The sequence below is a fragment of the Moschus berezovskii genome, chromosome 20 (assembly GCF_049115385.1).
Source record: "Moschus berezovskii isolate FMDL1 chromosome 20, NW_MosBer_1.0, whole genome shotgun sequence".
In the NCBI taxonomy this organism is placed as follows: Eukaryota; Metazoa; Chordata; class Mammalia; order Artiodactyla; family Moschidae; genus Moschus; species Moschus berezovskii.
The window spans coordinates 32,901,059-32,914,176 of record NC_142479.1 but is presented as its reverse complement, the minus strand read 5'-3'; the positions used below and the strand labels follow the sequence as shown (position 1 = coordinate 32,914,176).

General features: G+C 44.9%; 1 protein-coding gene and 1 long non-coding RNA gene across 6 annotated transcripts in view; one reads left to right on the top strand and one right to left on the bottom strand.

The window, feature by feature from the left end:
- The window catches only part of SSH2 (slingshot protein phosphatase 2), a 252,391-nt gene that overhangs the window by 231,809 nt on the left and 7,464 nt on the right, over positions 1–13,118 (top strand). For all 5 annotated transcript variants that reach the window (XM_055402670.2, XM_088828748.1, XM_055402643.2 and 2 more), the window contains 2 exons: positions 1,029–1,229; positions 10,429–11,263. In XM_055402670.2, the coding sequence (XP_055258645.2) occupies positions 1,029–1,229; positions 10,429–11,263 (1,036 nt within the window). The remainder of the gene's footprint in view (positions 1–1,028; positions 1,230–10,428; positions 11,264–13,118) is intronic.
- On the bottom strand, positions 5,906–9,059 carry LOC129541060 (uncharacterized). Its single transcript, XR_008682748.2, has 3 exons — positions 8,706–9,059; positions 7,996–8,101; positions 5,906–6,494 (listed from the first exon to the last, which is right to left on the bottom strand). It is a non-coding gene; the product is annotated as an uncharacterized LOC129541060 (long non-coding RNA).

Here is a 13,118-nt window from a genome sequence, read left to right as displayed (position 1 = left end):
GGTAACTTTGTTTTCTCTTCTACCCCATTAAAAAAGAAGAAACAAACAGCTTGTTATTCATGCCACCCTTCTGGCTGAGAAAGCCATGTGGTGCATCACGTGGTCCTGCCCAGTTGCCCGGGTTATATACCCAGTCCCTAGATACCGCAGGGGTGGTGGTGTTGTGAAAAGTAATATCCAGGGCTGCGTCTGAGCAAAGAGGAGAATCAGTTTCATTTGGTCTGTGCTTTCCTCCTGGGACAGAACTCTTGCTGGAACTGGAAGCAACTCCCAGCATTTGGATAAATTAGATGAATCACCACCACACCTGTAACTCAATAGCCTGCCAGCCGTGAAATGTGCCCTTGGGGCCGAGGGGACTGGCCTGCAGCCACACACAAAATGGGGTCCAGTCTCTAAATTGAAAATTCTCCTTCTGTGCTCTGTGACCAACTGTCATTGCAATTACCGTTCTGAATTTTAATTGTCCACTTCTCCCAGTGAATCCTACCCTCTAGGGAAAACCTGTTACTTATTTTTGCATCCCAGACCTTGCACAGTGTCTCACATGGTAAATGCTTGGTAAATGTTTGCTGAACTAAACATTTGCTGAACTAAAGAGGCTTAATATTGACACTGAATATTGTTTGAATGCACCAGGATCGCCCCACACACGTGATTAGAGGTGCATACAAGTGCGCTGCGGGCGGGGGGGGATGAATTACATAGCAAGAAAGTGGAAGGGCCAAACAGGAGACATGGACACATTAAGAACCTAACTTTTCAGGTGTACTCACTATAAGGATTTTCCTGGTAGTCCAGCAGTTAAGACTTCACCTTAACCTGCAGCAAGGTGCAGGTTCAGTCCCTGGTCGAGGAACGAAGATCCCACATGCCTCACAGCCAAGAAACCAAAACATAAAGCAGAAGCAATATTGTAACAAGTTCAGTAAAGACTTTAAAAAATGATCCACATCAAAAATCTCGAAGAAAAAGATAAAATGTACTCACTATTGTGTTTTCCTCCTTACCTGAATCCCCCAAACAAGGAAACATGGATCTAAATGCCTCGTGCACTGCAAAATGGGGGTGAGTCGCTCAGCCTCCACTGTGATCGCCTATGCGATGAAGGAGTATGGCTGGAACTTGGACCGAGCCTATGACTATGTGAAGGAAAGACGGACAGTGACCAAGCCCAACCCCAGCTTCATGAGACAGCTGGAAGAGTACCAGGGGATCTTGCTGGCAAGGTGAGTTCCTTAATTGACTTGCTCAGATTTTTCCCTCCTTTATGCTCCTCAGGGCACAGTGAAATGTCCTTCTGTGCGCCTAGTCCTCAGCCTAATTTAAGTGTGTGATACATTTTGAAAATTGATATCTCTATCCACCTAGTTTTTAAAAAATAAGTACCAAAACTTGATTGAGCTCAGCATGGAGGACTAGGCATTTAATCTAAAGACATTTAAAAGGTGGAAATAAGATCCCCTTATTTCAGTTCTCAATTAGGTGCAGGTTTTAAAAAATACTTCTCAACATCTTCTAAGGCCAGATACAGCTACTCTATCAAAATGGATACTGATTGCTCCCAGCAACGTAGGGCTAGGTATAGCTGAAATTCTTAGAAAAAAATTTGGCCCAATGTTTTAAGACAAGTACCTTCTGCTGCTTTGGACTTCTATTTTCCCCAGTGCTTGCTTTCAGTGAGCCTTCTCCAGTAATTTCAGTCATGGAACAAATCAGCAAAATTGGGATATAAGTAATCCATGTGAGGTATGAAGTTACTTCCCAGAAATAACTCTTGTTTTCTTTTTTAAGATCTTTCAGTCCAATGTTATATATGTTTTGCAGAAATACATAAAATTACAAAGGGAGAAATCATTTATAAACTCCGTACTCACAGACAGCAGTTGACATTATCTTGTCTGTGTCTCTAGGTCTTTTACCACATATATTGATGGATATATTTTTCTTTTTTTCACAAAAACCGTTTTTCACCCTTACCTCTTCACTCAGTATTGGGCCTTTTTTTTTCTGAATCTGTAGCAGCATTTATGGAGCACTTACACTTCACTTAACTGTCACTGTTCCTCCCCCCCGCAGCTTTATTAAGATGTCGATTGTATTGATTTCATAAATTTATATATTGCACACTGATTCAACCATATCATTAGCTAACACCTCCATCCCCTTACATAATTACCTTTTCTTTTTTATGGTAGGACTATTTAAGATCTCTGTTAGCAACATTCTGTGTTGTTGTTATTCAGTTGCCAAGTCATGTCTGACTCTTAGGGACGCCATGGACTGCAGCACACCAGGCTCCTCTGTCTTCCACTGTCTCCCAGAATTTGCTCAGATTCATGTCCATTGAGTCAGTGATGCCATCCACCATCTCATCTTTTGCTGCCCTATTCTCCTTTTGCCTTCAATCTTTCCCAGCATCAGGGTCTTTTCCAATGAGTCTGCAGTTCACATCAGGCGACCAAGGTATTGGAGCTTCAGCAACAGTCCTTTCAATGAATATTCAGGGTTGATTTCCTTTAGGATTGACTGGTTTAATCTCCTTGCATCCAAAGGACTCTCAAGAGTCTTCTCCAGCACCACAGTTCGAAAACATCAATTCAAGTATATAATACAGTATTATTAGCTATAATCACTATGCTGTACATTAGATCCTCAGAACTTGAGAATTTCACCACTGGAAATTTGTGTTCTTTGACCAACATCTCCCCATCACCCCCTACCCCGACTCATCCTCTGGTAACAACCACTCTACACCACTCTTTTTCTCTGAGTTTGACTTTTCTAGATTCCACGTGTAAGAGGTACTGTACAGTATTTGTATTTCTCTGTCTACCCAGAACTAGGTCTTGAATATCTTCCTGTATCAGTAAGAACTGGCTGTTTCCACAATAATTTGGTAATTGGTTAAAGATGAATTATTAATTTTACTACATTATTTATTACCCCTTTAGTGGGGGTAGTGAAAACCACCTTCAGCAGATTTCAGGAAAAGGATTGAGATAGTAAACTGGATTCAAGGATCAGTTTCCTGAGATGCCACGTGCTGGAGTTCTGTGGAGTGCTGTATTTTGCTGTGTTTTCCCACATCGGCATGTTCTGAGTAGTTTGTTAAGGGGATAGCACAGCTGCCTAGAAGCAGGCGGAGCTGATGCCAGAATTCGGCTCCAGTGAGTCTCATGACTTGGTCTTGACTCTTGAATCTGGGCTGTGTTTCCCCTGATGTTAAAGTGTTAAATAGCCTTCCAGCCTATCCCATCCAAAGGACCACCCTCCCACCCCTGTGGTATTGTGAACATGTGGCCACAGCACTATGGTTTCCACTAAAAACCCCGCCCACTTACTCAGTTTTTGGCATGATTTCATCCAAGCCATTCTCTTAGGAGGCTGGGAGGATACTGAAGTCCTCCACTTAAAAAGAATTTATAGGTCTTTGGGGCCAGATTTTGATGACATTTTTAGGTCAGATCAGAAGATAGGGGACAGAGCAGTTCTTTTTGGCACAAGAAAGAGGCATCTGAAGGTTGAATGACACATAAATATTGTATATTCCCAGACGCACACATGACAGATATTAAGCAGTGTCCTCACGTGACCCGTCGAAAGGAAGAACACTCTGTGTCCTGCCAATTTCAGTATTTATTCTGGAATCCCAGGCTACTGCAAGCTGTTGGATTGGGTTTTTCTAGCATATGTAGTTTTTCTTATATGCTAAAGGAATTGCAGAAAAATATCAAATGAGGATAGGAAGGGCAGGATTAACCCACACATCCACCCTGCCTCTTCCCTTTCCCTCTTGGTTCCATCCTGCCTTTCTGGTCTTGATTCACAGAGGGAAGGGCAAGCCCTGGGGAGTGAGGAAACCACAGAATTTTGAGTCAGTAGATCTAGTTTCCGTTCCTGGTTCACCCCCTTGTTGCAGCTTTGAGAAGTTAATTCCCAGTTCTCATCCTCACCTGATCCTATCTATAAAATGAAAACCAAGAGACCTAGCTCACAGCGTTATGGTAAATAAAAGTGTGTATAATGTATAATAGGTACTGTTAAGCGTTATTCAGATGTGATTCTCATCACATGCTTCCTACAGGGCTACCCAGAACACACACATGCATGTGTCATTTATTTTCTCCAACCACTGCCTCCCACCACCCACAGACACACTCACTCCACTTGAAACTGGAATGGCAGTGTCCTGGAATTGTCTGTATTATGATGTTTCCTGAATTTTAAAAAACTGAAGCCTAGTGCTGGGGTGTCACTTAGGTGACTTTCAGCTGCAAGTAATAGACAGTTTCCATCAGTTGGGAGTCTCAACAAGAAGCAGCATCCTCAGATTCGGATTCTATGAGGAAGACGTTTTAAAGGGACTGTTTACAAAGGCATTAAGACTGTAGTGGAATCAAGGAACTTGTATCAGCAGAGCTGTTTGGTAATAGCTTCTGGGCCCAGAGTTGGGGGAGCAGTTGCTAGAACCTGGAAGAAGACTCCTGGAGAAAAAACCGCTTCAGAGAAGCAGCAGCCTTCAGTCAGGGGCTACAACCAACCAGAGTGGCCCTGCAGGTGAGAAGCTAAAACAGTGGCCTGCCTCCACTCTCCTCCCTCCAGTCTCCTGCTGGGACTCCCCATCAGCCAAACCCTGTGGAAGTCAGAAGACAAGGGGCCAGTCGAGGTGAGTCATAGGTCAGTCTCCAGGGCAGAGAGCGGGATGGAAAGTGGATCAGCTGAAGAGTGGATCAGCAGGAGTACACACGGGATACCCTGCCCAACACCCAGCTGTAGGTAGTTTAGAAAGATTTACCATAGCTTGTATCAAGAAGCACCCAAGTAGACTGTATAATGGCTTGGGGTGTCATCGAGGACATCAGTCGGTGCTCTCTTCCTGCTCTCCTTTCCCTGGCTAATGGCTTGGTCCTTAAATTTGCCTTATGACTGCAGACAGGTGCCACATTTCTAGGCATCTCCCTAGAAGTTCCACAGCATCTGGCTGAAAGAATGGGCATTTCAACCAGAGGGGAAGACCTTTTGCAGAAGCTCCCCAACAGTCTGCCACCCACTCCACCCCCACAAGACCATTGACCAGGACTGAGTCACTCTCCTAAAACTAATCACTGACTAGGCAAATAGAATTTCCTGGGCTGGTTAAAACAAACTCACAGGGAATTCTCTGGCAGTCCAGTGGTTACCACTCCCTCGCTCTCACTGCTGTGGCCCAGATTCAATTCCTGGTCGGGGAACAAAGATCTCACAAGCCACGAGGCCAAAAAGATAAATTCATGTTCATCCTCTGGTGTTAGGGAAGTACCACATTCCCTGAACCTGTGGGACTTGAACACTCAAGCCAAATCGGGCCTCTGCCAGTAAGGAAGAAGAGTGGGAGTGTCTCCTGGGCATATAGCTGCTTGGGTCTGCAGGCTATGATGTATTGTCAGGAATACAGCACTGGTAAAGCTACCTGCCAAGCTGACTGCGGAGTGGGTTGGGCCTCAGAGAAGCTTGCTTACCCAGCCCCAGAGAACTGCTTCAGGGTCTATATGCTTAGAAGAGCAAAGAAGGAGAAGCCCCAGAGGCCTGTGACTGTCTGAAGCTCTGCCAAGCCTTGTGGTTCGGTAACCAGGAGAGGAAAGTCCTTGGGAAAATCCCGAGGACTCACTGTATTTGCAAAGAAATTCCATTTCCTGTCCAGGCACTCAAACATCTTGTATTTCACATCTTCTCCCAGGAAGCATGCCGTGGTTTTTCCACAGAACTAGCAGCCTGATCCTGGCATTGTCAAGCCCCATTGGTTGTTTAGAGTGGCATAGGGTGCTTAACTTGAGAGGGCAACCCTCTGTTGGAGGGTATTAGCTTGGCACTTTGACCTCTTGTCTAAAAGAGAAGTTTAACAAAGTGACTGTAGGCCCCTGTAGTGATTTATGAGGTGGTACAGTCTCTTAATCAGGATATGAGAGTGTAGACCAAACAGTGAGAGTCCCTGTGAAATTCAGGGGACTTTTTGCATCTTTTAGTCTGTCTTTAAGCCTGAGGAAGGCTAATATTTCATATTCTCCTTTATATCTGAAAGTGAGGATATTTATCACAAAGGTACTGATACTGTTCATATCTAATTTTATGTTTTCTGGGGGATAGGACTGATGCAGGAGGAGGGGTGTGTGTGTGTGTGTGTTGACTGCGCTACCATTAAGCTACCAGCAACCCTGTTTGTTATCCTGGACTCTGATCGTTGAGGTATCTGGCAGATTTATGTTCCATTCGACAGGTTCAGCTTTCATATATCTGCAAGCTGGACTATGTGTCTGAGATATTAGATTCCAGCATATAAGGCGTGAGGAAGAAAAACTGGATGGTGGCCAGGGGGAGTCTGTGACATGTCCTCATAGGTGTTTTGATTCTTTGAATGTCCCTGTCACCAGGGCCAGAGAAGATAGAGCTGTCTTTGCTGGTGGAGACATTAGTCTAGTTAGCTGGTACACAATGGTCAGCCAGCAGGAGGGAACCTGAGAATGAGAGAACATGGATTCCTGGTCAGGTGACAGCCAATCACAAGTAAAGTTACGTTTCAGTGAAATAATCTTAGAGCATTTAGGACCGTGCACAGCTCAGAAGATGCTCAGCTGATGCTTTCTTTCCCTCTTCCTTCTCCTCTTCTCTGCAGACTGCCTAATGCCCTAAGAAGTGACCATAAACACTCTGATTTTACTACAACTGATACTCCTTTTTTAAGAGTATTTTCCTCTACATAATTTTCTTAGAGTTGGTACTTCACCAAACATGTAACAATAAGAGGCTTCCCAGGTGGCACAGTGGTGAAGAATCTGCCTTCCAATGCAGGAGACAGAAAAGACGTGGATTCAATCCCTGGGTCGGGAAGAAATAATTCTCTGGAGTAGGAAATGGCAGTCCACTCCAGTATTCTTACCTGGAGAATCCCATGGACAGGGGAGCCTGGTGGGCTACAGTCCATGGGGTCACAAAGAGTCAGACACGACTGACCAAGTAAGAAAAAGTGGAGGCAAGAGAATGGGATATCATACGCATCCTGTTGTTTAGATTTCCTTCTTGCTCATTTATTAAGTAAAAGACCAAATTCCTACCCAGAATGACCCAGTCATTTCACGTGTGTCAGTGTGTTTATGTGAGTCCAAATTCAAGTCAGAGGCCACTCAGGGAGAAAAGAACCCGAGACTTGGTTGCATCATCCAGGCCACAAACCAGCTCTGAAGTTCTTTTTGACCTTGTTTACTTGTTGCCTGGGGCTTCCCTAGTGGCTCAGACGGTAAGGAATCCACCTGCAATGCGGGATTTGATCCCTTGGTCAGGAAGATCCCCTGGAGAAGGGACTGGCTACCCACTCCAGTATTCTTGCCTAGAGAATTCCATGGACAGAGGAACCTGGTGCGCTACAGTCCATGGGTCACAAAGAGTCAGACACAACTGAGCAACCACCACTTATTCACTTTTTACTTGCTGCCTACCTGGAGCATCAGCTGAGTATAAATGTTAACAGTTTAAAGTAATAAATATGATCTAATGTCTTATATCTATCCCTACTGATGGAGTATTAGAAATTGGCTTGGGAAGAGGCTTCACTGGGAGGAAGTGTAGTGTTACTGAGTAAAATTAACAATGCACACGGGCGCTATGATCCACCTTTTCCCCTCCTATATGTAAACACCTTTGAGAAACCAAACTGCACCAGGCACAGGAATGTCCACAGCAGTGTTGTCTGTAATCATTTGTAGCCCAAAACTGCTGGTCAGCAGGGCAGATAAATTGTGGCTTACTGTCTACACTATAAAATTACAGCTACATCGATGAATCTTAAAAACATGTTAGGCCAAAAAAAAAAAAGCTGTAGAAGAATACACAGTATGATTTCATTTATGTAAAATTCAGAATGTGCAAATCAAGCTATGTATTGTCAGAACAAAACGTGATGACACAATAAGGAAAAAGGAGGGTGTGATCAACACAAAATTCAGGTCACTGGTTACTGACCTCTGTGCTGGGAGAAGGATGAGAAAGGGCCACATGGAATAACGGCGCTCCAAAGGCCATGTCTTGACTGTCAGAGACCCGCCTGCCACTCTCCCTGCAGGTCCTACTGCAAAAATGAAAAAGGTGCAGAATCAGACTTATTTTGGGATCAGGATTTTTCTCTCTCCTTTACAGGAGGTGTCAGTATAATTCCAGAGCTCTGACCCAGTATTTTCTGATGATTATCTTCTGCAGGAAGGGAAGGAAATCCCTGCTGGGTAAAGCAGCTATGATGTCAGCCACTTCCTCTGAGACTGGCCCTGTTTGTGCCTATTAGCATAACATCCGTCTCTCATTGGTTAGTGACTTACAGGCAGTTCTTTAGAAACATACTTTGGAGGGTTCTCAGGACCAGGAAGATAACAGTTGCCTGGTGACAGAAGCTTTTGTTTATTATCAGGGTGAGAACAGCTCCTCCCAGAGATAACCTTCCCAGTGATCTGTCTGCATCACAGGAGTCATCCCACCATGGTGGCTGAGAGGACTTGGTACCAGTTTGAACATATTCACAATAGGTGAAGAACAGAAACTGGAGAACACAGTCATTATTTAGGTCAGGAAACAGTGTCTGGATTAAAAAGAAGGAGCTTTTAAAGCACAGGGGCATCCGTTGGTCTCAAAGGCCCCAACTATCCAACCAGTTTGCTGGCCCCCCGCCCACCACCACTCACGTGTCTGGGATGTGTGATATGTTGTCTCCTCCTAGGGGTGGCTGGAGTTCGTGCAGCTTGGAAAGGGTGAAAAGCCTACCTCACAGCCAGCTAATTGATTATAGCTGTCTTCATAAACAAATTGACCTGCTCCCTACCTGGAAAAGCACCCTTCTGCTGGGCAGGCCTGAGTCAGAGAGAGCCCCACCCAAGCAGCCAACAGGCGGGGGAGCTGAGAGCAGGTGCAGAGCTGAGAACAAACAGGGGTACATTAGTGCAGGCGCATGACTCGGCAGAGATTCACGGGCAGCCGAGGCAGGTATGGCCCTGAGCCCTGAGTAAGCTGTCCAGGGCTGTTTCCTATTCTACCCTGAGGTGAAGTAACTCTTCATCCGCCTGTGAGTCGTGGAAACCGCACCCCCAAATGCCACATTTGGCCACCTGTTCCCTGGGCCAGCCACAGGGCCACCTTCCTCTTTTTGATTGGAGCCTTGGGAACTGTGCTTCCCTGTTAGAGCAGGCTTTGAAATGAGATCTCATCAGACCTCCTTTCCACAAAATCAACCACAAGATGGATATGTGTGTAGTCTTTTTGGCTCACCTCCTTTTCCGGGTCACTTTAGCTTGGTGACTTTTATCCAGAGGTCCTTATGAAAGGGGCCTGTACTTTATGCTTATCCTCTTCCTCTCTGTTACCATCCTTCATCTCCAGATTGACTAGCCTCATCTTTGCCGCCATAGTGAAAGCTCCGGGTCCTAACCACTGCACCACTAGGGAGCTCCCTTATCTTCGTTTTCTAATTCAAGAAAGACTGTCACCCTCCTCACACTTCCACATCAGTGATTAATCCTCAGTCAGCTCTTTATCTCAATTATGAGGACTTATACTGGGCTCCATTGAAGTGTTTCTCTTTGTATTATTTGGATGCTGTTTTGTTTTAGTTTTTCCCCCCAGTTATTAATACTAAACATGCTCATTTTTAATTCACAAATTACAGACATACCACAGTGTAGAGTGTAAAGCCCTCCCCCAAAGTGAAAGCCCTGCCTTCCTCAAAATAAACACTGTTACCAGTTTAATGATGCTCCTCCAGATATTTTCCTACATTTTTTCTGACATGGAACTAAATGTTCCAAGTGTGTTCAACATGCTTTTCACTTAATAATACACCTTGGACATCATTCCATTGAAATACTGACTGTTTCTAATAGCCTCATAGCATGTAAGTGTATGGACTGTTATTTAAATAATTTTTTTTGGTGCCCTAGTGTTAGAGTAAACATCCTTATAGATATAGCTTTGTGGACTTATGTAGTAGTGTTTCTCAAAGTAAAAATTTTAATGGGAGAGTTGCTGGTGAACAGGTTAAATTTTGAGAGCTATTGCCAGATTTCATTCTTTGAAATTCTACAGTCCACACTCCTACCAACCATGTATCATGAGAGTGCTAGTTTGACCAAACCATCAACACTGCCTGTTAACAACCATCTTAGTTCTTGTAAGTCCGATCGTAAAAAGTCAGATCTCATATTCATTTGTCTTTGTTGTTGTTTTGCTTTGTTTTTGTTGTTTGCTATTAGTGACATTGAGCCTCTTTTCAACTGTTAATTGCCTACTCCCATTGGGCATTAACAGAGCATCTTGCAGGATAAGATTTACGTTACTCTGGGAGCGGTTTCCTGGGAGGGTATTGATTGTTTTCACAAATCAGAGTAAGGCATTTCCTATGTGTGTCCTCCACAGCAAACAGCGGCACAACAAACTCTGGAGATCGCATTCAGATAGCGACCTCTCTGACCACCACGAACCCATCTGCAAACCAGGACTGGAACTCAACAAAAAGGAGATCACCACCTCAGCAGACCAGATTGCCGAGGTGAAGACCATGGAGAGCCATCCACCCATCCCTCCCGTCTTTGTGGAACACGTGGTCCCACAGGATGAGAATCAGAAAGGCCTGTGCACCAAAGAAAGAATGATCTGCTTGGAGTTTACTTCTCGGGAATTTCACACCGGACAGATTGAAGATGAATTAAACCTAAATGACATCAATGGATGCTCATCAGGGTGTTGTCTTAATGAACCGAAATTCCCTCTTGACAACTGCCATGCATCCAAAGCCTTAATCCAACCTGGACAGGACCCAGAAATGGCCCACAAGTTCCCAGACTTAACCGTGGAAGATCTGGAGACGGACGCATTGAAAGCAGACATGAATGTCCACCTGCTGCCCATGGAAGAGCTGACATCCCGCCTGAAAGATCTCCCCATGTCCCCGGATCCCGAGTCACCGAGCCCCCAACCCAGCTGCCAGGCCGCAGTCTCAGATTTCAGTGGAGATCGCATTGACTTTTTCAGCGCTCTAGAGAAGTTTGTAGAGCTTTCCCAAGAAACCCGGGCCCGATCTTTTTCTCATTCAAGGATGGAGGAAGTGGGTGGAGGAAGGAATGAGAGCTGTCGACTGTCAGTCGTGGAAGCAGCCCCTTCTGAAGCGACCACTGATGACCAGAGAAGCAGCTCTTTGAGTAATACTCCCCATGCATCCGAGGAGTCTTCAGTAGATGAGGAGCAGTCAAAGGTAAAGACTCTCTTTATGGTTCTGTCCCTACTGATGTTCTCTGTGAAGACAAAATATTTGGGATTCTGCTCTGTTCACTCTATTTTTGATATTGATAAAGACTGAAGAAGGTGATATGGGAGAGACAGTCTGGCTGGGACTTTCTGGGAAAACTTAGGGTTTAAATATAGTTATATTTTTTAAATCAGTGGCATTTCAAGGAATTTATCTTTCCAGGCTTTTGGTGTCATTGGAAGCATTTCTGAAAAGGGATGAGGGAAGAAGGGATTAACCAAAACGCATGTTCTCCCAGAACAAGGAGAGGTCCCCCCTGGACCTCTGCAGTTCAGATCAAATCTCAACCAGCAGGGAGGTGCCAGGGACTCACCTGCTGCCTGAGTGAGACCCGCCTCTCTGAGAGGATGGATTTGTTTGGGGAAATTCTTTCTGCCTCAGAAAATTCAAAGACTGGACATGTGTTAATAGTTGTTGGAGTAGCAGCTAATTCCCATGCTGAGTTCTTGCTATTGATAATGTGTCTGAATTGTTCCTCATCTTGCCACCCTGTGGTATTCGAGAATTGAGAGATGGTTTTAAGAGCAGACAGAATCCCAAGATTCTTCTCAGTGGCCAGTGAGTTCCTATGAGCCCTCTCAAACCAGGGACTCACATTAATTATTATTCTCATTTTGACTTTTGAAATTGGGTGGTATCTTAAAAACAATGGTATCTTAGATTGATAATGGTAAGTAAATGGTGATCAATTTGCTTTAACATAAATGAAGTCATTTAATGATTTCAGTGGAGCTGACTAGACTCTTGACATCTCCTGATATCCGCCTACTTAAATTTACCACCTCATGTACTCCTCATCTGTCTTCTCTCTTCTTAACCAACCCAGGGCAGTTGTTGCCTCTACTTCTGTCTTCTCTTCTCCCCCAAAGTTTTGCCTCTATTTCATTTCTACTGGGAGACCAGAATGCCCAAGCTCGCTTTTGGACTAATGGATGCAGCAGCTCTGACAGAAATAGCTTTTCTGCAAAGTTCCTGGTCATATGAGCACTCTCTCCACAGCCCCTGCACCACACTGGGCCCGCTGTGGCTTCTCTCCCAGCTTTGGCAAGTTGGCCTCTGTCTGATGTCCCAGCACATTTCTCCCAAAGGCATAACTGACCTTGCTAGTCTGCACTAGCTCTGACTCTTTTGAAGGAGGAAGACCAGAACAATTCCTAGGGAAATATTGTACTTTGAGAATTTACAAAAATGCTGTCAAAATAGATTGAGGCTCAGAATGATGTTGTTTTAAGAGATGTCCAAGGGCCATCTCTGAATTCTGAGATTCTTAACTGTTTTACAGTAAGGCTTGATTTCACATTGGCCGGTTTTCTTTGGCTTTGTTCTAAACCCATCTGAGGACTTGTAACTGGTGGAACAGTAAAATGTCAGAGTCACAGTTTCTCAGTTTGCTCAGGCATGTGGCTGCATCAGTCACGGAAGGAGCCCCACGAAACATAGGAACATTGTGCTCACATGCTGGGATGCAGTCACTGGGAGAAGCAGGGGGAGGAGTGGGTGAGAGCTGGCCAGACAGAGGACGGAAGAGAGCGGTGAGACTCCAGGTCAGACATCCATCTCCCTCGGACTCTGGGCATATTTAAGGCAGCCACTGAGCCCTTCAGTGGAACTCTTCCCCTTGAACCAGATTAGGCCAGAAGTTGATAGGCTAGAGAGGAAAAGTTTCGTTTACCCCAGGATGGACTGAATCTAGAAGGCTTAGCAGCTGCTTACTGCTAAGTCGCTTCAGTCGTGTCCGACTCTGTGCGACCCCATAGAAGGCAGCCCACCAGGCTCCGCCGTCCCTGGGATTCTCCAGGCA